The sequence below is a fragment of the Zootermopsis nevadensis genome, unplaced genomic scaffold, assembly GCF_977971745.1.
Source record: "Zootermopsis nevadensis isolate Lab colony 2312 unplaced genomic scaffold, Znev_1.0 Znev_ptg000213l, whole genome shotgun sequence".
In the NCBI taxonomy this organism is placed as follows: Eukaryota; Metazoa; Arthropoda; class Insecta; order Blattodea; family Termopsidae; genus Zootermopsis; species Zootermopsis nevadensis.
In genome coordinates, this window is record NW_028259344.1 from 867,619 (window position 1) to 893,257 (window position 25,639).

At 38.7% G+C, this 25,639-nt stretch overlaps 2 protein-coding genes and 1 long non-coding RNA gene across 10 annotated transcripts; 2 read left to right on the forward strand and 1 right to left on the reverse strand.

Moving 5' to 3' along the window:
* Window positions 1-453: 453 nt before the first annotated feature.
* Window positions 454-14,966, forward strand: LOC147870697 (uncharacterized). 3 transcript variants are annotated; one of them, XM_087342137.1, is made up of 6 exons: window positions 2,434-2,642; window positions 4,440-4,607; window positions 8,489-8,640; window positions 9,047-9,230; window positions 10,585-10,672; window positions 12,174-14,966. In XM_087342137.1, the coding sequence occupies exons 1-4, from the start codon at window positions 2,640-2,642 to the stop codon at window positions 9,114-9,116; spliced, it is 393 nt and encodes a 130-aa protein (XP_087198263.1). In that variant the 5' UTR covers window positions 2,434-2,639; the 3' UTR covers window positions 9,117-9,230; window positions 10,585-10,672; window positions 12,174-14,966. The 3 variants fall into 3 exon arrangements, with proteins under 3 accessions (XP_087198264.1, XP_087198265.1, XP_087198263.1); XM_087342138.1 differs by lacking the exons at window positions 2,434-2,642; window positions 12,174-14,966 and adding an exon at window positions 454-552 and having other exon boundaries at window positions 10,585-10,804; XM_087342139.1 differs by lacking the exons at window positions 2,434-2,642; window positions 8,489-8,640; window positions 9,047-9,230; window positions 10,585-10,672; window positions 12,174-14,966 and adding an exon at window positions 454-552 and having other exon boundaries at window positions 4,440-4,813.
* On the reverse strand, window positions 10,945-25,639 carry LOC147870698 (ryanodine receptor-like). 6 transcript variants are annotated; one of them, XM_087342131.1, is made up of 12 exons: window positions 24,950-25,639; window positions 24,756-24,861; window positions 24,006-24,100; window positions 23,149-23,314; window positions 21,870-22,040; window positions 21,252-21,422; window positions 19,789-19,913; window positions 18,800-19,000; window positions 17,915-18,084; window positions 16,643-16,833; window positions 15,793-15,936; window positions 10,945-11,876 (listed from the first exon to the last, which is right to left on the reverse strand). In XM_087342131.1, the coding sequence occupies exons 3-12, from the start codon at window positions 24,052-24,054 to the stop codon at window positions 11,795-11,797; spliced, it is 1,470 nt and encodes a 489-aa protein (XP_087198257.1). In that variant the 5' UTR covers window positions 24,055-24,100; window positions 24,756-24,861; window positions 24,950-25,639; the 3' UTR covers window positions 10,945-11,794. The 6 variants fall into 6 exon arrangements, with proteins under 6 accessions (XP_087198257.1, XP_087198258.1, XP_087198256.1 ...); XM_087342132.1 differs by lacking the exon at window positions 24,756-24,861; XM_087342130.1 differs by having other exon boundaries at window positions 24,006-24,861.
* On the forward strand, window positions 19,913-21,530 carry LOC147870699 (uncharacterized). The gene is made up of 2 exons (XR_015533234.1): window positions 19,913-20,670; window positions 21,233-21,530. It is a non-coding gene; the product is annotated as an uncharacterized LOC147870699 (long non-coding RNA).

A 25,639-nucleotide genomic window follows, 5' to 3' on the forward strand; every position in this document is an offset into this window, starting at 1 on the left:
ACACAACCGCCATTGCCCCAGGTATGTGATGGCTTTATCAGCACATTTAACCACATGTACCTTAAAAGAGACCACGTTCAGGAGTTCCTGAATGATGCGGTTATGGAAAAAGTAGAGTTAACAGAAGCTCGTGAGGGCCTTGAAGCCTTGGTTAGGGAGTGTGTGGAGGCTGGCGGGAATTCTGTTTCAGGAGAAGGTTCACAGAAGCAGTAAATGTCTCCTCCACTTTTAATTTTGTGTAGTGAATTAATTTTAGTTAACATATTGTAAATTAGGAACGTAGAAAATTGAACGTAGTTAGAATGAAGTATAGTAGACATTTGCATGTAGGAATGTGTTGATTCATTTCCTGTCTAGAGGAAAGCAGCAAGGCTAGTTCACCTTACTCTCAGGGGAAATGCAGACGTAGTCATTAGGCAGTCAGCAGAAGGGAAAAGTTGACAAGGAAAGTTGAAGAGAGATCAAGAACAGAAGGGATGAAACTTCGAAGATAGCAGGAGGTCACGAGAGTCATCATGACCAAGGTGCAGCTCATCGGGCTACTTTTAACAGGTGAGCGCTGAGGAGATGAATCCACGTACAGTACGGGTGGATTAATAAATATTCAAGATTTACGTAATTAGAGTGTACTAAGGATAAAGTGAATTAGACTAAATTAAGAAGGTAATGTTTTAACTTAAGTGTGAAATTTATGTAGAACTTAGTGTTAGAAATAAATGTGATAGTCTTAGGGAACAAGCTGTAGCCTCATGGACGTATTATCATATTTGGTGAGCATGTTGAAGCTGACATCAGCATCCTTGGGAACTTGCCAAGCCACGCTACCACATGAGTAAGACTAAACCCAAACGAATCTATCCAAAGTAGAACGTTACAATTGGTTTGCAGCGGCGGGATTATTCATTACTTTGTTATAAACACTTTCGTTTGGAAACCAGGACTGAATACTAGATGAAGTGTTTAAGAAGCAAAGTCAAAATCTACACCAGCACAGTTCTCCTGAAATAAAGCACTCCACAGACTATAAAGTAAATATAATCTACAAAAACAAATAGATGTTCCACAGGATCTAACAAGCTGTTCCATCACTGTGTACTATCATAGTCACTGTTACCAATGCAACGATGAGCTGAATCACAGCCGCGACAGAATGCTAAATGCATGCTCGCATCTACTGTTTCACTGAGTAAGATCACATATAATTAAAAATAATAAAATGATTTTCAGAAACCCTTGAAACTAAACCATATATCTGCCACTTTCACAAATTCAGGTTTTTAATTTTAATTACACAAGAAAACATAACCACTATTACATGTTTTTATAATAGCTGACAATTTTTGGTTAAAGGTACAATTTGGCTGCACGCGACAGAGACAAGCGACCGAGACAGGCGACAGAGTTACGAGACCGAGACTGGTCGCTTCCTGTCTGCTCTCTGTACAATCGTATGAAGTACAATTACGAGCGCGAGACAAAGCACAGGAGACCGCTCTCGGACCAGTAGTGTCTCGCGACGGGCTCAGGCAGCACGTGTGTTGTTGAGTAAAATAATGGTAGAAATTAAATTTACTGGTGACCAAGATGAGCAATTGGTAGAATCAGTAGCAGAAAACCGACCACTGACCACCGACAGAAAGATCCTTCTTCACGTCTGGTTTTGAATATTGAACTCATAGGTTTTCTTTGTTTCTTTCGCAACAAATAACACAGCAACACATCATCTTCTTCTTCGAGTAACGTTTTTAGAAGCATTTTTGTACTCATTTTTTACAGAATATGTACACGTATGTCTCAACAAAACAAAGAAAACAAACACTTTGCCGCATGTCTCGGTCGTCACCTCAAAAGTGTGTGTCGACAAGCTGCGATGTGTCCGTCTGCCGTCTCTGTCGCCTGTCTCGGTCGCTTGTCTCTGTCGCGTGCAGCCAAAGTATACCTTAAGGCAGGGGTGACCAACCCGCGGGCCGCATGTGGCCCGCCATGAACATTTTATTATTATATTATCTACGTTTACATGTAAGAATAATAGTAAACACAATAATAATAACTCGTTATGTTTCAATTTTTCACTCCAAAAAAAGTCTATAGTGTATCTAAATCTAATATGGGGATATATAATTTTATATGTGGCCCGCGGAGTTATGATGCATTTCCAAAGTGGCCCGAAAGATCATTTGGGTTGGCCACCCCTGCCTTAAGGTAAATTATTGTGGCGTATACGGAGCTGATGCAACAGCGGCTATTCCATCATCTTACCCCACCCCAAATATTTTATGTACGCAATTTTGTAAAGCCGTTTAAAATAAACAAATATCTTGATTGATATTTGTTTTTAAAATGAATTGTTTCATAATAGATTATGGCTTTATTAATACTTTATGCTTTAATCGTTTATAGATTAAATTGCTGTACAAATGATTCCTGTTTAAATTCGCCAATAAGGTGTCGTGTCTTGGAGGACCGCACCCATACTAACCAATGAGATGTCTGCATTCTATGCCGCCAGAATTTCTATATATCCAATGCACAGCGTCATTTGGTTGCATTGTCAGTGTGTGTTAAGTACTTGGGTGCTGGAAACGCTTAACTATTAAAACTGTTTTTTGTTATCAGTCATCAAATTATCTATTACAACAATGGTGAGTTCTATATTTTGCTCATTTCAGATATTTTAAGGAATTTTTGTGATTGATTGAAATGGTTTTCACGAATGGATGTGCTACCTCTGTGAAATACGTTATTACGTATGATTAATAAAATATAAGTTCTGGCATCTAATTAATGCGAAAGTAATATGAATTTCTAATTTTGTGTAATACGTTTATCATATTATCTAAATTTAATTAATTTTGCTTCCACGTGGCGGTGGCTCGACAGAAAGTTCTGAAGTGTATGTATATTGTATTGTGCTTTCAAATGATGTTCAGTTAGACAAAGAATATGTGGTAATTTGGCACTTATCAATTCTTCAGTTTTTGGGGAAAGTCCTCTGATGTTCTGATGGAAAACCAGGAGATTTTCTTTCTGGGTGGTTTCTAAGTTTTTGGTTGAAAGGCCTCTAATGTTCTGATGATATAACATGAAATTTTCATTTTGATTGTGATCTAATTTTAGAACTGGCTTATTTACATTGACTTGGATATCTTTCAGGAATTTAGTGATACATTTGGGCCTTAACCTAAAAAAGGCCTAGGTCTTACACCAGTGATAACAGGAATCTTACCAGTATTTGGTTTGCTCCTAATCTCATTGGCAATGAGTTGCACAAGCTTCTCCTTACCCCTTGAGTTTAGGTGCAATCCATGTCTGGTGTGGTCATATTTATTCACAGATGGCACATCAATTAATCTAATGTGCGATCTGTCCGCATTCCAAAGCGCACGCTCAAGTCTCACATTTGCACTCCTAACCCACTTGCTCATATGAGGCCTGTCATGCCGCTCGAGAAGGCCAACATTAGTATGTAAGCTTTTCCTGGCAATGCTGTCCATATAATTTTCAATCTTGTAATTTCGGTCCATGTCAAGGCTATTTCCCGGTCCTCCCACTATAATTACATTATCATCCTTAGTGAAATCCTTGCTTAGTGTTTCTAGTTCCCCAACAACATTGCCAAGTGTAGCATTGGGTTTGAATATATTTGTAACCATATATTCATCCCCTAGGACTGATTGAAGACGTTCACATAGTCCCCTACCATGACTACTGCCTAAGAGCAGGACCTTCTTACATTTTTTATTCTTAACAATTTGTTTTGCATCTTTTTCCTTTAACTGAGCAGCACCTTAAGGTTCCGACACAGTCAAAGCCTCAAATTTGTTGCGCAGTTTAACAGTAAATTTTGAACCCTTACTGGAGCAAAGACTTTTGTTTCTGCGTTGCGATTTGGCCTTAAAATCAGTCCAAAGAGTGGACGAATAGTTACATTTAATATTAGAGCTGTTATCAGCTTTAAAACTAGCAATCTGATCATATGCCAAAGCCAACTCCCTCCGTAGATCCAAAATAGTTTTCTCCTGTTCCCTAACTAACCTGGCCTGGTTACACATCAAACAAAACCATGGCTTAGCTACATCTACATTATTAACAGTGATGTTGGCACATTCCCAGTGGAACCACCAATTACAGTTGTCACATAATATACCTTTACAGACTTCTTTCTGGCAGGAGCCACATTTACCTGATAACTCATTAGACCTATTCTTATCTTAAAACTTACTCAAGTTACAAAGGCTTAGACTAAAGAGAACTATTAATAACAGTGAACAGATTGGAGATGTGGATCTAACTTATGTCAAGTTATTATATCAGGAGCAGGTGGTAAGTCTTTACAAAGCAAGATTCTTCAAATTTAGTGAAATTTGGTGTGAGTATAAGTTCTATAAAAAACGTGTCATTGTAAAATTATAACTTAAGGGTTTGTGTTTCTTCTACAGCAAAACCCAGTACAAGACGACCCACCCCTATCATCATCACCACCACAAGACCATGCAAGTCCTCAGAAATGGGTTCTAGCATCATCTTCTGTTTTCAAAGCACAACAAGCACAAATACTACAAGACCTAAAAAATGAAAACGCAGTACTACAACAACAACGAGACCGAGTAAGTCCTCAGAAACGGGTTCTAGCATCGTCTTCTGTTTTCAAAGCGAGATTCTGCAATTTTAGTGAAATTTAGTGTCCGTGCATTAAAAAAATTCTTCTCTGTGTCTGTCTTGCACGCGCATGCACTTTAAACCTAACTTCTGAGCTTGAGCTTCTCACAAAATGTACTGTTTTCTGCAAAACATAAAAATTTGCTTCATATTGAGTTGCATTTCATGGATCCATAAGACAGTCAGATGACGATAGGATGTGGAAAAAGTCATAATAATACAATACATATTATAAAGTACAATTCGTACCATTATATAAATTTCACATAATACAAACTAAGGATTCACCTAAAGAAATGATAAGCTACAAATAGATCTACCCATTACACACAGAAGAAAATTTACCACTTATTTGTAAACAACATAAATTCATTGACAGAGTAAAAAGAATGCGTAAGTAAGTGTCTTTCTGACGCTGCCATAGCTATATATAGCTATAATCATGAAATCTGCCTCGCATTTTTATTTGACATTCTTTCATATCAAAGGCTGGAAGATGTCTCACTATTTTATGGACTGTGAATTGTGTAAATTCTTATGGCAACTATAATTCTGGCCAATCTCATCTCTTGGATGGCAAGAATGTCAATTTTATAATCATTTGTTACTTCAATTAATTGTTCCAGCGCCCCACTTCTATATAATGAAAGCAAATTACACGTTCCTAATCGGAGTTCCATGTTCTTGCTAGGTTGTCACATTTTTTGGGAATTCTCAACAGAATTGCTTTTTCCAAGGTGGGGGTCGTCAACCCCCAACCTGGAAATCCAGGTCCCCGAACTTACATCCCCCAGGCACTGGGTAGCTCATGAACCTCGGGAGCGCTGCTCCCCGCACTCCCAAGACGCGAGCCCCTGAGAGGGTGAATTTGGGTTATGTCTGTTTATTTGTGGTCGTGTGACTGACATTAAGTGAAATAGTTTTATTTGTGGATTGACATTAAACTAAATTAGGCTTTAGGAAAGCCACACACAAGAGCGTTTTATATTAAGAATTGTAAAATTGTGAATAATGTTATAAAAGAGGCTAGAAAGCAGCATTACAGGAGACTTATAGCAAAATCAGACGACGAAATAAAAACAAAGTGGAACGTAATAGAAAGGGAGACAGGAAAAATATACGAGGCGCGTCCCAAAAGTAAGTTTCCCATTCGTCCCACAGCTAGCAAACCTTATATTGCGCGAAGCGACTGTGCGTACGTGATAGAGCAATGACGTAGCATGGCGCATGCACTAACGGTACTTCCCGCGTTCTCACAGTAGCATCGTTGCAGCTGTTGAAGATGGAGATTCTTATTCCAGCTCCCGCCGACTGTGAAGTGCGGTCAGTGATAACGCTAGGCCGCACACAGCTCGACGGACAGCAAGTCTCCTGCAGGAGTTCAGCTGGGAGGTGTTTAATCATTCACCCTACAGCCCGGACCTCGCTCCCAGTGATTTCCATCTTTTCCTACACCTCAAGAAATTCCTGTCCGGTCAGCGTCAGCGTTTTGAGAATGACAGAGAGGCGGAGATGGTTGTCACACAGTGGTTCCAATCCCAGGCGGCAGACTTCTACGACACAGGTATTCAAAAGTTGGTCCCACGGTATGACCAATGTCTCAATTCCGGTGGCGAATATGTTGAAAAATAGCTGGACACTTGCTGTATCTGTTGCAATAAATATTTCCATGAAATTGTGTTTTGTTTCTGTAAACGGCCCCAGGGAAACTTACTTTGTGGACCAGCCTCGTATTTATCAGATCAGACGCCATCTCTTCTAATAAACAATGAAAAAGTAAAGGATCCTGGAAAAGTGGCTTAAGTTTTTGAATATCACTTCTGCCCAAACACTTTGTCACTAGTCGAACTTCACAGAGGCGACGGGCTTCAATTTGAGAAAAGAAAACTCCCGTAATATTTGGTACCTTTTCGATGACGTATCGACGGATGCCAAGTGGCGACTCTTGTGAACGCAATCGATAAAACAGATTCATCACTCTGACGATGCAGCAGTGTTGCCAAATGGGTATCTCATTTGATAAAAGCTGCGACCCACACAGTTGCCAAATTGGCGAAAGAATTTTTGTGCGCGTTGACGAAACCGCGTAGAAATGGATTAAAATTGACTTTCAAACTTTGAAGCTGTTAAGTTTGAAATGCAGTGAAATTTAAGCACTATGTGCGGATGGACGAATGCCCACATTCACAATACTATAAGTAATCAGCCGCGTTAACTGGTTACAGCAGTAAACCGACGTTTCGGGAACAAACTGTGTCCCAATCTTCAGGGTTCTGACGGGACTGGATCCTCGGAAGTCACCTGTGTAACTTCCTGCTCGGGACCAGTGCACGCAGTTGCACAGGCGACTTCCGAGGATCCAGTCACATCAGAACCCTGAAGATGGGGACAGAGCTTCCTCCCAAGAATCGCGAAGGTCCCGGCTAGCCTCCGAATAAAAGTGAAATGTAAAATTTTCTTCCGATGTTGCATTTACAGAGACAAAACTTGGAATCAATTGATGAGAGGGATGGGTAGAAATAACGCAGACTGTTCTATCTGATAGCAAAGGAGATTTGTTGCCTCATTAGGTTATTGCTCTTACATTTGAGCTATTATCTACATTTTAATTTTTAAAAACTCCGATCTAGTAATTCTGAATTCTGGATAATTCCATAACCAATCGTAGAATGTCAGACACTTCGACGCGTGTAGTCGACCTGCGCCAACTTGCCTGTCGATTAATTTCGACCAATGAAAAATGCTGAAGGCAGAAACAAAGCAAACGCTCGCTGCGTGAGAGCGATTCTGTTCTTTGTTTGCAATCTTTTTATCCTCTCATGTTCACATACAAAGTCGCGCAGTTGCGACAGTCACTGAGTTGAGTGACTGAGGAAAATCTGAGGCCAAGTAGTAGTTGGCGTGGCGGGCGGCCGACGCAGTAGGAGGTAACATAACGATAAGTCAACTGGAGTACAACAGCAGGCCTTCTTTTGCTAACCCTTTTTGTCAATGAACTTCGTTTTTCTCTGGCCTCTGCAGTGCGATAACTCACATGGAAAAATTAGCGAAGAATTAAACCAAAATGTGACAATTAAATCAGACAAACATCGACATAAACAAACATTGGCACGCTGTAAATAATGAAGCTTAAGTTACCAAAGGAACGAAATGATTGGTCAATTAAATGAAAGTGATCTTTTAATCCTAATTCTAGATCAGTCGGGTAGGTCATGGGTGTGGGTTATGCTATTCCGAATTGTTTACAACTAAAATACTTTTGTGTGGGCTCTATGTCGATTGGTTACTCTCAACATTACTCATAAGTGGACCTAATGGCACCGTCACGTGATTTTTCCCAGAGAAATTACTTTCTTTAATTTCGAAAAACTACGCTAGAGGTGGGAGAGTCGAATTTATGCAGATTGTTCGTCCTTGAAAGACTCCACATTCACGTAAAGAACTCGGAAGGCGTCCGGCATTTCCTTCACGAGCGAGAATGAGGCACGCAGGCATTCAACTGCGTATTTGCCCTTAAAACACACGCACGGAGAGAGAAATTAGCAAATCAAAATGACCCGGGTCTGAATGTAAGCAAAAACTCGTCTAGAAAACCGGATTTTCCTCGGTTCTTCCGGGCTAATTGCCGGATGTAGGCTGAGAAAGCGTTTTTTATGAACTGGATAATTTAAGAACTTCTTATTGTCAGAGACAAATATTATTCAAAGGTAAATAAATATCCCGTTCAGGGTGCTGGAGTGTCCCTAAGTGACGCATAAATCATCGATCAAGATACGTAATTGCAGATCTTGATCGCAGGGATCAAAATATTTGCACTTTCACTTTACAGCACCCGTGCCTGAAGAAATTTTCCAAGTTTCTGGCGGTGGTCGTCTTAATCGCTGGTTTGATTAACCAGGGAGTGGCGGTTTATGCTGCCGTTATGGATGGCCGCACGAACACCGCCGGCTTCATTCTAATGGCATCGGCGTATTATTCGGGGTAAGTGACAGGTAGTCTTAGGTTTCCGTGTTCATTGCTCGCACGCTCATTCTGTTCCTGTCTAAGCCTTGAACGATCTACGAGATTCTTTGCCGCGATGATCCTGCTTGTAATAAGCAGACTCCAGTTTAAAATATGAGGACAGGACCAAGGGATCTTTATCTGTTTTACTTTGGCCTGCCATTTTAAGCCGCTAATCTACTGCACAGAAATCGATGCTCGATTGATCTGTTTGGAAATTCCTTTGGTCACAATTAATTTGTAAGTACATAGCAATAATATAATAGCGTAATTTCGATTCACTCGCGTAACTTTAAGTCAACATTTAATTTCAGATGTGACGGGTATCGCTTTGTTGTAAGTTACGAAATGTAAACTGACTCGCCTTTGTTTTTATTTCCCACAGCTTTCACGCTTCTACATTTGCCTCAGTCGCCACGAGTGCTGCTGCTTCCAGTGGCCTTGTCCCAGGGTAAACATTGAAACGGTCCGCCTTTGGGTGAAGATTCTCATATATACAGTCGGCATTGCTGCCAACATAATTGGCACATGCCTCCACTGGATCGAGTCAACGCCCAACTTGTTCCCCGGTAAGATCGAGTCTTGAGCCAGACACAGCTCAAGAGTGCGACGACTAAGCCACGTCTTCACCGCCGTCAGAACCTCCAATGTCGCCAAAAATCTCATTTCAGGAATTGTACACTTTATTTTCGTAAATCGTGATTTTCCGAGGGGTGGCCCATGCAAGAGTAACCCCAAAACGCACGTTTTAACGGAGCCTCGTATTCGAAATTGCACTTAAAGAGCAGTTTCAGAGGCTTTTCATATTCCAATACATTTTAATTATTCTTCCTTGTTCTGGGCCCCGCAAGGAGTTTCCTCCCTTGTGGGTTCCTAACAAACATGTTTTGATTTATTTCTATTCGACGCGTGCTGTATGCCCCGTCCATCCCTCCATTCCAAAAGCAAAAACGTATTCCCCCTCCACTTTGATCCCTGTTACTTCATGCTGATTCGCATCAACTGAGTGAGATTTCGGGTTCTCACGGCGAGAAGCGTGAAGATGGCTTTGCCACCAGCAGCGCACTGAAGATGGAGGCAGGATTTACCACAGAAGAGTCTGTAATCTGATACCAAATTATCATGGTGCATAAACCCACAAGATAACCATTTGAAACCAAAAAACAAAGCGGGATCACTTTGGCTGATGGTCAAATTGTCTATTTTCTTCTTGGGGTGGGAGAGGGGGGAACTCGAGTTGAATTAAGGGGCAATGCGGGGAAGTAGAGGAGTTTCTTTACACAGAGTTGGAGGGAGGGAAGGCCGCTGAGTGGAGTCTGTTATTTCCACGCAAATATGAAGGCTGTTGTGTTTCAGAAATAAATGCTCTTCTAGAAAGTGGGAACCTAGAAACGTATTATTGAATTGACGTACGAGAATCCTCCTTGAGAAGCTGGTGGTGGCTCAGCTGGCTTAGACGCTATCTGCAATTTATTTGATCGAAGATTCCCTCTGGGGATTGTTCTCGGCCACGTTAAAACAGGCCCTGGTTCTTTAAATATACATAATGTATGGAAATAGTTTTTAAGCTTTTTATAATTTAAAATAATTACACGTTGAACGATGGATCTTGCAAAGTTGTGTCAGAATTACCATTTTTGAGCTTTCCACATCATTGAATAGTCATTTCAGATAATAAGAAAGATGGTAAAAGCTCTGATTGCAGTGACGTAACAGAAAGTGTTTGGAAGTTTCTTTAGTGATGATTCACCATGTAACATAAGAACCAGAAAATTATTTAAACATTTCTGATACATTTCATTACATTTACCATAAATCAGATGTAAATGCGGTACTTTCAGGTTAACTATAAAATATTTGTGCCAGTCTGGTTTTTAAACGTGACTTAATTATTAGGAAGTAAACTTTATCTTGTGTTTGCAGGCACCAACAGAGAAAACAACATTCTTCCATCCGGGCTGAAATGTAACATCAAAGTTAGCCACCGTGAAAGTATTTTTGGGTGCACTTTGTAAGTTGTAACTTAATTGTTTTGGTTGTATGCTCAAACGTGTTTGTCTTGTCAGTGCCTCCCTTCGTAAATAAGCTTCATCAGTTTCATTGGATGCTGCATTGTGCAGAAAAAATTATGTTCTCTTCACATTTGACGGTATTATGACATTTGTACCTCAATATTATTATTTAAACAAATAATTTAAAATAACTGCACTTGCAAACATCTGTAAATTATGCTGGAAGGAAAAAGAAGTTCCATTCGCATTGCCGACATTCTAAACTGTGATATATATTTATTTATTTATTTATCAAGCCAATATTTACGTAGGATTTGAATAGCAGATCTTTGGTCTCCTTCTTACGCAAGCAGAATTAAATCTTACGAGTGTTTAGGTACGTCAGTGCTAGTTGTCAAAACTATAGAGGACAATCCTAATGCAACTATAATGACTCAAAGGAACATAGTTTAGCTGTAGATACTTTCTCTTTTGGAGAACTGCGTGATGAGTCTGCTTGTATAATTCAAAAATGTCTTTTAAAAACTTTTTGCAAATATTCACTGTGAAATGATGATAACAATTATTTTATACTTGTACGAGTAAGCGTGTGACGCTCCGTGACAGCATAGCTGTAAAGTTGTTGCTCCATATCATTACTGTATTGAAGTTAAAGTGTTAGAAAATTTAGCTTTGCAACTCGTCGTTGGATATTATATGGTTACGCCATTGTAAGTACGTGATTCTAAATGGAGGTCAGCAGCACATGAACTGATTCCAATATAGGGAAATAAATATTCACAATGGAAGTAAAGTTAATGGCATTGAAGAAATGTTATGCAAATGATGAGAAAAATTAACATGTTCCATATGGACTGCCCTAAGACTAGGATTGAAGCCAGGCCTCCAGAAACTAAGTCCCAAATTATAGCATAGTTTTGGTGCCCTTTAACTTGCTTTTTGATTAAATATGAGTTTTATCCTTTGTATATGAATTTAAATATTTGCATTTTGCGTGTAGAGTTTTCATTTTCGTCTCAGTGTCTCAACATATGTTTTCATCTTAACTAATCTGGAAACACTTGATTATAATCCTCATCAGCATCATTGATCCAGGCTTTTGAATTGTAGTATGCTGGTAATCACTCCTGCTTTACATGTGTGAGGTCCTGAATTTGCACTTCATCCAGGAGACAGACTATCAGGAATTTGCCAAAATACCACCTGAAAGTAGACCAGGACTTCATGTTCTAAGTCTTTAACCAATTCACTATTTGTACATAATCCATAATGTTTCATTTTTACATTAAATAATCTCTTTAGCTGATACCATTAAACATCTTACCTTGTGGCAGTTTTGTATGTGCAGAATAGATTAATGGATTTTGTAAACTTGCAAGTCTGCATTTTGTGTTGGTACATTGAAACATAATGTTCACTGTAATCGCTGAAGTTTGGCAGTTTTATGCAATTAGAAGCAGAATGGGTGATTTTGTGAGTGAAGATTTTTCTGTCATGCAGATTCAGCGAGCAGTTGGCAGTCGAATGGAAGTGAATCTGAAGCTTGAGCAGGATGGGATGGAGGGTGTTGATGAACATGAGTGGGTGAGTGTAGTGTTTCTGAACCTACTTAAGTAGCTATCGCAGAGAATTGCCACTTTGCTGCATCCAAAATCAGAGAGTTTGTTTGCCTCCAGTGGCACTGTTTGTATGACGTCAGTTTTCTTAATTTCTTTTATATCACATTTGGCTGTAATGTAATATTATTTCTTCCTTTTCTCCCTCTACTATTTATCCTTATCTTTTTATATGAATTTTCTGTAAGCAAGGAATTGATATGTAACTTCAGCTTTTGGGTGAGAGCCACATTGAATTTTGGCAAACATTTCAGTTGCCATTTTCAAGATGGCTGCGAGATGGGGCAAGGGCAAGTTCACGAGGCTGTATATAGGGAAGGCAGTGAGTGGTGATATAAATTTGATGGGGCTGGTTGGTGGAGTGGAGGAATGGGCTGCTGTCCAATGGGAGAGGAGCATGTGGTTGAGGAAAGGCGGCGTTGACATTTTGGAGCCGACATGGTTCTGGTAACCATGTGGGTGGGAAGGATTTGCAGGAATTGATGCTTGAAATTTTTCATATTATGCAGAATAGTCCCAATGGTCAGAATTGACAGAGAACTGATTTCTGAACCTCTCGCTGGGGGGGTGTTCCTTATAGTCTGATGCTGCTGAGCGTTATGTATATGACATGCGAGACAAGTGGTGACGTGATGACATATGAATACCCAGTGACAGATATGGAAACGAAGGTTTTAAATAGTGGACGGCGGATATAGAAAGCACTGGATTGGGAAGCAGAAAGATATTGAGGGCCTTCTGTAGAAGAGTGGAAGTACAGGGGTTCAGGAACAAAGAATTCAGAAGATAAATAATTTCTGTAGATTGAAACTGTAGTGATTGGGGAGTGTTAGCTTGTACTGACAACAGTTGTAACTGGATATATTTGAATTTTGTAAATTGGGCTTTGGAAAGAACAGTCCGTGTGATTGAAAGACAACTAGTGGAAAAGTTAATATGAATGAAAACAAACGAAATATGTTCTTTGTTTATTATCATATAAGTAAATTTAAAACTGTCAGTTTTAAAATGGAGGTGTACATAACAAGTATAGTCTGCAATATCAGGTCATCTTACTTTTTTCATAGAAGTGACTGTGGTCAGTTGTTGGTTGCTGAGTTTGCTTTTATGTCTGTGTATGCTGTAAATGTACTCATTAATTTGTGACTGTACGGTGAATTGTTTTTGGTTGGTGGGTTTGTTATAGAATTTAAGTGATAACTATGTTAAATTTTGGCCCGTGTCTCTTGTAATTGCCCTGAATAATTATTATGTGTGGCTGGTAAAATTTTTGTCTTTTTTACATTGTGAATGTTTTTGTTGTACGGTATTTAGCTTTGGGTATCTCTAGTTGGCTTCCGCCTGTGCCCTTTTATGAATTTGTAGATGTCAGGACTGAAGAGTCTGTAATTTATCATTTTATGAGCTTGATTCTCTCAGCTGTAGTGGTTGCAGGTCCCCCATCTGCAGTAACCGTGAGTCGTGGTTCTGGCAGAGCATCTATACTGGCAAGTTTTCGCACTCAAAACAGGTTACCTGTGTCAGTTCCTCCTCTGCAGGATGTGGAGGAAGAGGAGTCTCCCAGAACTCTTGGTTGGGGCTATGCACTGCTGAATTTAAAGAGGAATAGACCATCGTAAGTTGTGTTTGACCTTTGACCAGCAAACTTTGAACACATGGAAGGACTTTTCTCTTTCGTTGCCACTTTATGTTCATATCTTTATACAACTTTTTCATGTTTTAAGATGTATAAAGTCTTCATTGTATAAGGTATCATGTAATTATGTTATATAATATACAGTGAAACCTCTATCCATCATTCCCGGAACTATCGTTTTCCCGGATGCATCGTCCGTTTTGTTCGGTCCCGAATACATCCCATATAAAATAATGTTACATTTTCCCGCTTCTATCGTTCCTCGAACTATCGTTTTATCGCATCGATCGTTCAAAAATCTTAGTCCCGCCCCACAATTTTCCCGCAATGATCGTTTCTGAGAATTTAAAATGCTGGGTTTTGAGATAAATTAATACCGAAAGACGCACAATGTTTTTGGAATACGCAGTAGCGGTAACCTGTTATGTCGCCCAACCAGCACATTCTTTTGGAATGAGGGTCAGTGGTGCAGGGGTGATAGATGGAGTGAATGGCGGTGCTCATTGTCAGAAATTTTACGATTTTAATTAGGGTGCACTCATATTTCGTTCCAGCGATGCCAGATGGCATGTGCAGTGTGAATTTCTTCACAAATGCTTTTATTACAAGTACAAAGGAAAGGCTGGCGGCACTTTTCATTCTTCTGATTCATCTCCTTTCCAGCGGTTCAGGGTCTTCTACAGCTACGTTTCGTTGAGTTCGGCAGTAATAGTATTTCCATTCTTCCTGTTATTGTCCGCAAAGGGGGTTGGAGTGGTGAGGAAGACGAAGACGACGAATGCGAGCCCGAAGCTTTGCCGAGTTTTGCCGAAGCACACGCTGCATTGGCGAAAGTGAAGTCGTTCTTTTATGCGCTTAATATTAGTGAACGTGACGAGGAAAACATTTTGAACGTGGAAAGTGCTCTGTTTGGTCTAAAACGTAAAGTTTCGACAAACCAGTTGTCCATTAAAGACTTTTTTGGTAAAAAGAAGTAACTTTGAAAGAGAAACATTGTTTTTTTTAAAATTTTTAATGCTTTCCCGCATCTATCGTTTTCCCGCATTCATCGTTTTTATTTCCCACCCCCGCCGAAAACGATGCATCGAGGTTTCACTGTATTATCAGCAAAAATAATGAGCCTCATTACAGGAAATGTGACTTCTAACAGACCTGGTACTGCTCCAAGTGTTCTGAACAGAGTTATAATAATGAACAATACACGTAACGTAATGTGGTCCGCAACCCAAATGTCAAGTCCGAAACTGCAAGAAACTCTTATCACCCAGGGAGCAGCTTGCTAGAGGCGAAGGCGATGCTGCGTGCGTCTACGTATCTACGATGGTTTTTCATCAATACCATATGCGGACATATTCTCTACTGTCTGTAAGAACCATCCACCACAAACACCCCCACGTTGGAATTTGGGAACTACTGCCTCACAATAACATCGGACCAATTCATCAGTCTGCCTTCATATGGAGTTTCTGAACATTTTCTTTTTTCTTTTTCCATAACATCATTATTCTCCAGATCTAGTCCCTGCAAGTTACTGTTTTCAAGAATGAAACCCTCTTGAAGACGTAAGTTCTATCAAGCACAGGAGGTGGCACATCAGGTCACAGGAATTCTTCCAGCAGTAATTTATGGCAATGAAAGGACACTACTATTTTGAATGTGTGACCATGATAACTAGGAAGCTCACATGGGAAACAGTATATGAATGTTCTGACCATCTCCCACACACATATAAATACGCAGAAGGAAACGTACATTAAGGCACAAACATCACACAGATGAACGTCAATTCATGGACTAATACACGATATCTATATTTTCAATGTGTATTAAGAATGCACAGAACACGTACAGTAATATTCACTCTTACCCAGCAGTGTTTGCCCAGCCAATCCTAAGGCGTGGCATCATATGGGTTGTCTGTTCAACATGGTCCACTGTTACTTCAAAATACCACTTCTGGTACATTGAAGATCCTTTCACTCTTCCCACAAAGATGTTTGGTCTCCTCACACTGGAGGTACAAAAGGTTTCAATTATGTATCATAACCTTAACATAAAATTATCAATTATTAAACATTTTATAAGGAATTACATTTTATGTGGAATCATAAGTCTAACTTTTTGATCCATGGGATGTTGTTATTTTTTTATTTAGTGTTCTGTCTGACGACAGGTCCATATGAACAGGATCCTTCCATCCTTTTCTCGGACTGGGACCTGTTCATATACGTTCTTGGCAGATGATCCAGAAGTGGTTTGCCATTGCCTTCTTCTGTGTGTGAATGGAGTAATTGTTGGGATGCCACGGAGGAAAACTCCGTGTTGCCTAGACCACGGCCTTGCCCAACACAAGTTATAAATTCGGGCACTGCCGGGAGTCGAACCCGAGGTCCCAGGATTACAAGGCCAGCGTTCTAACCGCTAGACCACCGTGTATAGAAGCATATCTCTGTGTGTCCTTGTGCATGTGTCTCTGTATTTTTTCTGTGTGTACACACATTTGCATGCAAAATATTTCTTCACATAACATAACCTCTACACTGCCTTGTTGAAAAAACCCTCATATTTCTGGTTGGAGGAAATGGTGAAAAACCAACACAAAATCAAAGCACTGGCCTCCCAGGTTGGGCTTTGATAAGAGGCTGCTGATATAACATTTAGTGACTAAATTAAACAATTACAACACATTTATATAATCAAACGAAATTGTGACTGACCTTGCAACACGGTCCACCAGTTGTGTCTGCAATAGCAGATTCTTGCCAGGAAGCAGGAAGTCGCAGATATTGTTCTGTGAACTCCTGACTGCAACACCGTTGCCAACACATAGTGAACACAATACGTCGAGAACCTTGGGGTCTCGGCCATGCTTCTCCAGCAGAGAAATGATGACTTTAATGTGCTCATCCTGAAATAAATGCAATATACTTTCAAATAGTACATGTAATAATATAAAAACATATCTATTCTTTGTCATTGTGGTGAGAAATATACATAACTACAATTACAGTGAAAAATTCTTATATTGAATTTCACGCTTCAAAAAGAGTAAGTTGGAGAGAAAACGGAGAAAGCGAAATCGGTCCAGACAAAGATATAACTGACACTGCTGTTTTACCCATAGGGCAGTTCAACATTAATTTGCAGAGAAAAGTGACAAGATATAAAAATGCTCACATCCATCAAGCTCTACCAAGAAAATAACATAATTGTCAAATTTGCAAAGTTAAGCCACAATGTGCTTCAAAAGTACATTCAAAAAACAATTAAAATTTAAGGTTTAAATGCGTCATGTTTGTGTTTTATAATCAAAATATATAATATAATTCAGGTCTATACACAAACAACAACAGAGCACATACTATAATAATGTACAAAACGGATGAATAAATTTAAAGACTTGCATTGTATTATAAAGTAGTTTTAAAGGAAAAACCTGAAGATGATGCTTCGCATCGAAACATGTAGTAAATGAAGGCGCATTATTGTAACATCGTTGTAACGATGAATAGCGCAAATTTTAAATTTTAACATCTGTAAATAAAGTTTGTGTATAGACCTGAATTATATTATATATTTTAATTAAAATTTGTTAATGGCTTAATAAATAGGTGATTTAAGTTTTACATCCTGTAATTCTTAAACAGAAAAGTATGAAGGAAAGAGCATGAATGTTTATTTTCACCAGAACAGAGATGAATATATGGCAAATCCAGGAACTTAAAAATACCATAACACTTACAGAAATGGCAGGACAGTATGAAAATCCCCTTAAACCTACATAAGTTGCTATTATCTGACTTGTACAGGGATCCATACTTGACGCACTCTTCTCCTTTCACCGACAAGTTTTTGCATATGATGCTAATGTTGTACGGAGTACAACGCTTCAATGAATGCTATTTACATTAACTACTTCCGTACGACAAGGACTTACTGCATTAGCCTACTGACTATCTGTGCATTCTCAGTTCACAAGCAAAGCTTACCCTCATCATGTTCAGAGCTTCAGAGGAATCAATCAGCACACAGTGCAGTACATCCAGCATCCCGGTGCCTTCCCCAGAAGCCTGTGAGCCCAATCTACCGAATAACCAGTTCAATCTGTTTGTGTCGGCAAACTGGGTACAATTAGTGTGATTCCCCTTGATGATTGCAGCTGCACAAAGCAATAACAAATGTCAGTGTGTTAGCTTACCACTTTGCGCACATAATGCATACCGAATCGGAGTGAATGTGTACGCCAACATTTTATTTGTAAGACACGTAATGCAGTTTGTAGTTCTACATTGGTTTTGCACTCTTAATATACTTATTCTTGTAGTTACAGGCACTGATATTCTGTGTGGTGAAAAATATTACGTTGTTTTTATTTGTTTATTTATCTTTAACATATGAATATTGTGATTTGCATCTCACTCTTTAAAACACTCATTTTTTGAACGGTCTTATTATCTAAATCTTATTTAAATTATGAGAAACCAATCACAAAATGGCCTTACCAAATCATCAAGATGCCAAATGTGGCATCTGATACTCGAAGACAAAATCAAGTCAGTCAGTGCTGTAAAAGCACCCTAAAATCTGTTGCCAGATAAATGGAGCACAAAAATGATGCAATAGTGAATTCAAATGAAAATACATGAATATGCTGTGTAAGCAGCTGTTCAGTCATCAAACTACTGGAACACATATTTTCATTATTAATGCTAATACAAAATCAGACCTCCCGCATCTAAGAACACTTCTACAAATACATAAACAGAATAAGAATAACTGTTATTACATAATAAAAATTCAATAAATTAAGAATACAATGTGCATGTGTTCAGGTAATATTATGAACTGTTATAATAATATTCATGATGACTCACCGAGCAACTGATACAAGTAGCCGGATATAACATCCCAGTTTTGGCCTGCTTCATCACCTGTCAGAGACACTAGGAAACCTTGAGAGGTTATGACATTAATTTTGTCTATGGCTTCTAGAATTAGATCGAGTATTCCTTCCTCCTGGAACAGATCCTGCCGATTCCTTAGGGCACGGAGACGATTCTGTTTCTCTTCATGTTCTTGAATTTTGAATATAAAAACCTTTATAAAATTCAAAGTATGAATTATGCAATTATACTTTAGTCCACTTTTAAATTTAAAGCTCCTCATAGTGCAATATGTTAACAATAATATATATTAATAATCATTAAGTATTAATAGCGCTTTTAAATTCTTTATTATTAAATAATTCCAATCTCCTCTTCTTCAAAATTGTATAGCAATGTGTTGTGTTTCTGTATCCAACTGGATATGAACAAAGCACGAAAATAAATTACTGATATAAAATAACCAAACCTTAATTCACCAACCTCCAACTCTCAGAAGTATTTATGTAGAAAAACAATGCAACAAAATTCCCACTGATTTTATATGAAATTATGTACTATCATGTGTCCCGCGCCGTAGCCGCGCGGTCAGAGGCATCGTGCTTCGGACCGGCGATACGGAATGCGCGCTGGTTCGAGTCTCGGGGGAGAAGAAATTTTCTTGTGAGCTTTCGACCAGCGTATGGGACCGGTGCCAACCCAGCATCCTGAGGAAATTGGTGAGCTACAATGAGTAGCGTAATCTGGTCAGGAAAGCTAGCAATGGCTGGGGGTTCGTCATGCTGACCACACGTCACCCTATATCTGGTTGGATGATCGTTCACCTCTGCTTAGGCATGTGAACGTGAGGCCAGCAGTCAAGTTAGTCGGCTTTGGCTCTCTGGAGCTGTTAAGCCACGGATTTATTATTATGTACTATCATGTTCTTGTACCTGTAAAATACAAAGTGGATAGAACTATTAACAATAAACTTTAATTACCCATTTCTTCTCCAGGCTCAGCAAAATAGTTAATCAAGTCTTCAAGGCACATCACCATTTCACCTAGATTCACAGACTGGAAGAACAAGGACGCACGTCTGTAAACCTGCAGAGCTTCCAGGCCCCTGGAACAAAAGCACGACAGCTACAATAGGAAGCCATAGACTGGAAATCCACACACCAATTTTTTTATTTTGAAAATTCCACAGGTAAGAACAAATGTAAGACATCAATGACTTAGATGTAAATTAAATTTAAAAACACTGAAAATGACATGCGTCAGTCTGTCTGCCTGCCTGTCTATGCACGTATTTACATTTGAATATCATCACATGCACGAGTGTGCATGTCTCTCTCTCTCTGTGAACGCGCAAGCGTGCGTATGTATTGCTCAGTATTTTTGCAGACCTACACAGGGCAGAGAAAAAGAAGTTGCGGGGAATCAGAATGAAATTTGTACTGCTGTTATGAGTCTAAACAGTTCTCAGAAACAAGTGGCCATTGCAAACTAATTCTCAAAACAATGTATCTTATGTAAAATAATGTAATGAAATTAGTGAAGTTCTGTGAATGCAGTTTTATTTTATTTGTTTAGTGTTCTGTCTGACGACAGGTCCATATGAACAGGATCCTTCCATCCTTTTCTCGGACTGGGACCTGTTCATATACGTTCTTGGCAGATGATCCAGAAGTGGTTTGCCATTGCCTTCTTCTGTGTGTGATTGTTGGGATGCCACGGAGGAAAACTCCGTGTTGCCTAGACCACGGCCTTGCCCAACACAAGTTATAAATTCGGGCACCGCCGGGAATCGAACCCGAGACCCCAGGATTACAAGGCCAGCTTTCTAACCGCTAGACCACCGTGGCGGAGTTGTGAATGCAGTAAGAAATATTTTTGAATATCCATGTATTTTGATTATTCATGCATCTTATCTTCATTAGCCTGGATAATCAGAAGTTTACCACAGCAAATTAATGCTTGTACATTTTTAAATTTCCTTTCAAATTTTTATAAATAATTATTGATCGAATAAAGATGACATTAATTCAGACATTTATGTACAATATAAGTTCAGACTATCCTATAAAAAATTAAATATGAAATACGGCCCTTTGGTCTCATTTTAATTAAGTTCTTTATTATTAGTGTGCTGCTTCAACATCCAAAAGGCCTATTACAGATACAGCACAATAATAAATACAAGAAGGTAACAACATATAGATTATACGATTAAATATAATTTTAAAGCTATCTCAAAGCTACAATTAACTTTTATCATACACGAATACAGAATTTAAATGTTGCATTATCAGATTACTGGCTTGATGATTCAGCAATGATCGTACTACTGCAATGCACGGCCAAATGAATTGTGCGTAAGCCATGATGCAAGGACAATAAAGGTTAAAACTCTCCCTCACTCATTCATTTTCCTTGTTGCAGTACATCAGAAGACACATACGTGATGAAGTCGGTGAAGAGAGAACCGCACTTCCGAATCACACGGGCCATTCTAGACTCTTCTTCTTGACTACGGCTGAAGTCTAAACCATCATCCATCTTTCCTTCCTCATGGAGTACAGCTTGCTTTTCCTCAACTTTACCAACTCCTTTCTTTTTTTGTCTCGTATGACTGAAAGAAAGAAAGTGCAGTATTGGAATAAATATTTTATAAAAATTAATTTATCATAGTGTGAATGCTAGGCTGTGACAGAATCTGCTATAAATATTTTACAGCTTATTTTCATTTATTTTATTAAACTTCATAATAGTGCAATGATTCTACGGTGTCCTTAACAAGATTTTTTCTTTGAAGAAACATTTTAAATTTTGCTTCTGAACAGTTTCAGTAAGACAGTATTTAGTTTCTCCATAACTGCATGTTACAACGCCACATTATTATTCATTGTGCAATGACTGTCAGGTAAAACTGCAACTCTCTTTGTCAACACTTATTTAATATAATAATAATAATTTCAAATTCTTATGTTACAAATCTGGTAACTTGAAAAGTAAACACCTTACTTTCCACCATATCTATTATGACCCAATTTAGTTGACGGACGATACGTATACAGACCTTGTACGAGAGCCACAGCCCTGATTCTGAGTGCTGCACAATGACAGTACTGTCACCATATTGATGATCGGAGCTCCGATCACTTCTAGATCCTTTTCTTCCAGGACCACTTTTAGGTCATCCTTCTCTTGTCGCAAACAGAAAGTGGACGTGGCAAGTGCAGCATCATCTCTGCGTGCAAAAATGTTACATGCATTTTTCCAATATAGAGATGAATATACTCTCATCCTAACTTTCAAAGCAAAAGCTATTAACACCAGTTGCCCAGCTGTTCTGTTCAAGAGCGTACGATATTACAATATGTGTAAACTCATTAAAATCATTTGTTTTCTAATTGAGAGAAATTGGAGAAAAAACTGTAAGTCATAAACCTATAATAGTAAGGATATTTTATACTTGGGTTGTAGTAAATCTCTTGGGGTCCTTCTAGTTAATATTATAGGGTTTATAATTACTGATGGGTCAGGCATTGTATATAATGCATGTAGGCCTCAATCTCATGTAATGTAGAAATGAAACTGCTTCAGATTCTGAGGAACAAAAACTAAAACATCATTACCACCTCTGCCCAAGTTCTGTTTATATGAGCATATGCACAGAACGACTGTAAAGTCATGCAACCCATTCCTGACACACATTCTATTCTAAAAAAAATAAATTAAGCTGAAATCAGAAAACAAACAAAAATACATTTTATATTATATGTTGCTAATGTCCATTGTGTTCGGTGATGCACGCACTCAAGCTTTTGCTCAAGTTTAATGAACTGCAGTGTAGAGTTCCTGTTACAGAAAAAACAGTTCACCAAACAAGAAATTGTCAATTTCTTCGGCACAGGAGAATCTGGAAATCTAATCATAAACTCATGCTGGCCATTTTTAGTAAGAACGAAATGGTCGAACACTTTTTTGCAACTCTGAAGAAATTATCCTTGCACTTCAACTGCTGTAAGGCGACTGACGGACTAGTGCGAGGAGGTTAAAACATGACATGCCATGTGTGGGCCTTGTACACTCACAGCAGTATTGTGTTTTTATTAATCCAGTTAAATTGTATTGAACTGCAACCATCAGCAAATATTTTAATATGGGTTATGTGACTTCTCAGTTGCCAGCCATCTCTACTGGCAGTAGAATCCAATGGTTCAACACAACTAATGCAAATGTCAACCACTGGATACAACCCTGAGCCAGTTCCACCAACTTCACAACCTATTTCTGTAAAATCCATACTTCTCTTATTCTTGGGTTATGCTATTTATCTTCCATAGTTAACATACTTTCTTACTAAGTAGAGCTCATTGTTCTCATTAACTCCCAAGTATCGAACAGTAGTGAGGTGGCGGATCCTCATCGGATGATACCAGTTCATGAAGCCGCCTGCCCATTTGGTTCTTGCCAATTCCAGTCGCCACAGCGACACTGCCACCCTCATAAACAACAATGCTGAAAAAATTAACAATTAATTGCATACAACAGATCGCCATGGCTGTGCGTTCTATGATATGGACCATTCAGACTGGAATCACAGTTTTCAATTCAGGTTGAAGCATGTTTCTAAGTACATAACACAAAAAAAACAAAACAATTTCTGTGTTCATTTCCACGTGCGTCTGCCAACGGAGTAACTATCACGTGGCCACTCTCTGTCTTCATACCCCAGGTTTCTGTTACAGACATGTACCACGACTGGCTACACAGAATTACCATACCAGCTGTTTAAAAATTTAAATTTACCATCACAAACCTAACACTTTGGACATGAAGGGTAAATCCCGTTTTCCTAAATAATCAATTTCTAACACAATTAGAATGAAAAAATTTAATTATAAAAATTAAAAATATTCCAGTGAGATCTGATAATTTCAAGATGAGTATGAAGATGGTTGTTTCTTAGATATAGCACCATGTAATATCGTGTATATCAACCAAACATTTCAGAGGAGCTTATTGCCTGCATCATCACTCTGATGACGGAGATGGTAAGCTCCTCCGAAACGCACGTCTATATCTGCAAGACTACACGACGCCACATCCCAGCAGATAGCCATCTTCTTTAAAAACAATCCCTTTCTAAACATATAAAGGACCATACCTCATAACTGTATTTCATCCCTTCCAATAACACAAATCTTACTTTTGTCCAGGTTGATAGGTCCAAGTAGATGGAATGGTGAGGCATTCATCACCCCCCATGGAAGAACCTTAACACATAACCACCAAAGACATAACCTGAAATATGAATGTGCATTGTTTCAGTTACGCATCTTGCTTCAGATAGCACTAAACCATTCAGTTTCCGTTAACAAATACAACCTATAATAATATCATCTAAATGTATATGCATGCAAGTAGTAAATTATAGACCATTCAGACTGAGCAGTCAGTTTTGTGTAACTACATGCATGCATCCCCCCCCCCCCCCACACACACACACATACATATATAACAGTTGTCATGTCCACAATATAATACAACTATATTTTAATGGAGGTTCATAATATCATAAAGCAGAATCTCTTCAAGTTAAGAATCAGACTTCAAAGTTATTTTTGGCATTGATCTACTGAGGTAACAACTTCTATATTGTCATTGAAATCACATTTACCAACTTAAATGAAGCGATCAATTTGAAGTATAAAATTTAAAACTGCCAGTAAAATGAAGCATTTGTTGCAACTATAGATTTGAAAGTGACAATGTTTTTTTTTTTGGGTTGTGACATCAAGAAGACTCATAGGAAGATACCAAATTTCAAAGACAGTATGTTTCTCCAAATCCACAGAGCACCACAACTTGGAAGAACAACACCATCATCTTCTATCTATACTTTATAGTATGCCTGATTATAATTACTCTCTAGTGAGCTGAAGTGCTGTATACATACCTACATACTTCATCCTGCTGATACCAGTTCCATACGGTTGCACAGACCAGTGAGACACATGAAAAGATGCGTTCACCACTGACAGGTCATTTTCTTTAGCTGTGCGCTTTAAAATGGCAAGAATGAGACAATTACAGGTTTTATTCCAATATTATGGCCAGGTTTTAAACTAGGTGTGGGAATATCCAACTTACCATCTTACTTCCCTCTAAAAGCATCTTTCAAACAAATGTTTTGCTCCTTCTACCAACTTCTTCCACTTCCCAACCAGTATCTCAACTTGTAATTGTAGCTCTGCTGCAAAGTTTCGGTCAGCATTGTTCAGCAGTTTCTGTGTTGTTATCATTTGGCTGCAGTGTTTCAATATCATCTTGGAGAGCCTGTATAAAATTTATACAGACTCCACTGTATTTTCTGTTTTTGTCTTACTATTCTGTTATAAAATTAACAGCTACAATAATTAATTTATAAGAGTCTAGGATAGAAATCACCAACATTCTTCTTTCTGTAATACAGCCTCTTCCTTCAGAAACAGAAACTTGTTCAACTGATCGTAAATTTGATTATTCTTATGAGAGTTGAATACTCATCACTGTGATCACAAAATCCTGTTATTTATTCTGAGTCACTTCAAAGCAGAAGTCATGTATAATGTATGAAGTCCTGAAGATTATATAAATTGTATGAAATGACACGTTCGAAATTGTTCTTACTTTACGTCCTCCACACAAGGGAAAGATGACACACATAAATTCAACACACGCTCAAATAACGTCACATTAACTTGCACGACCTCGCAATATATGACAGAAGAAATGCAGTGGACAGAAACGACACGCAACAGTTACGCCATTTTCTCGTACGCAGGGATGGCAACATCTGAA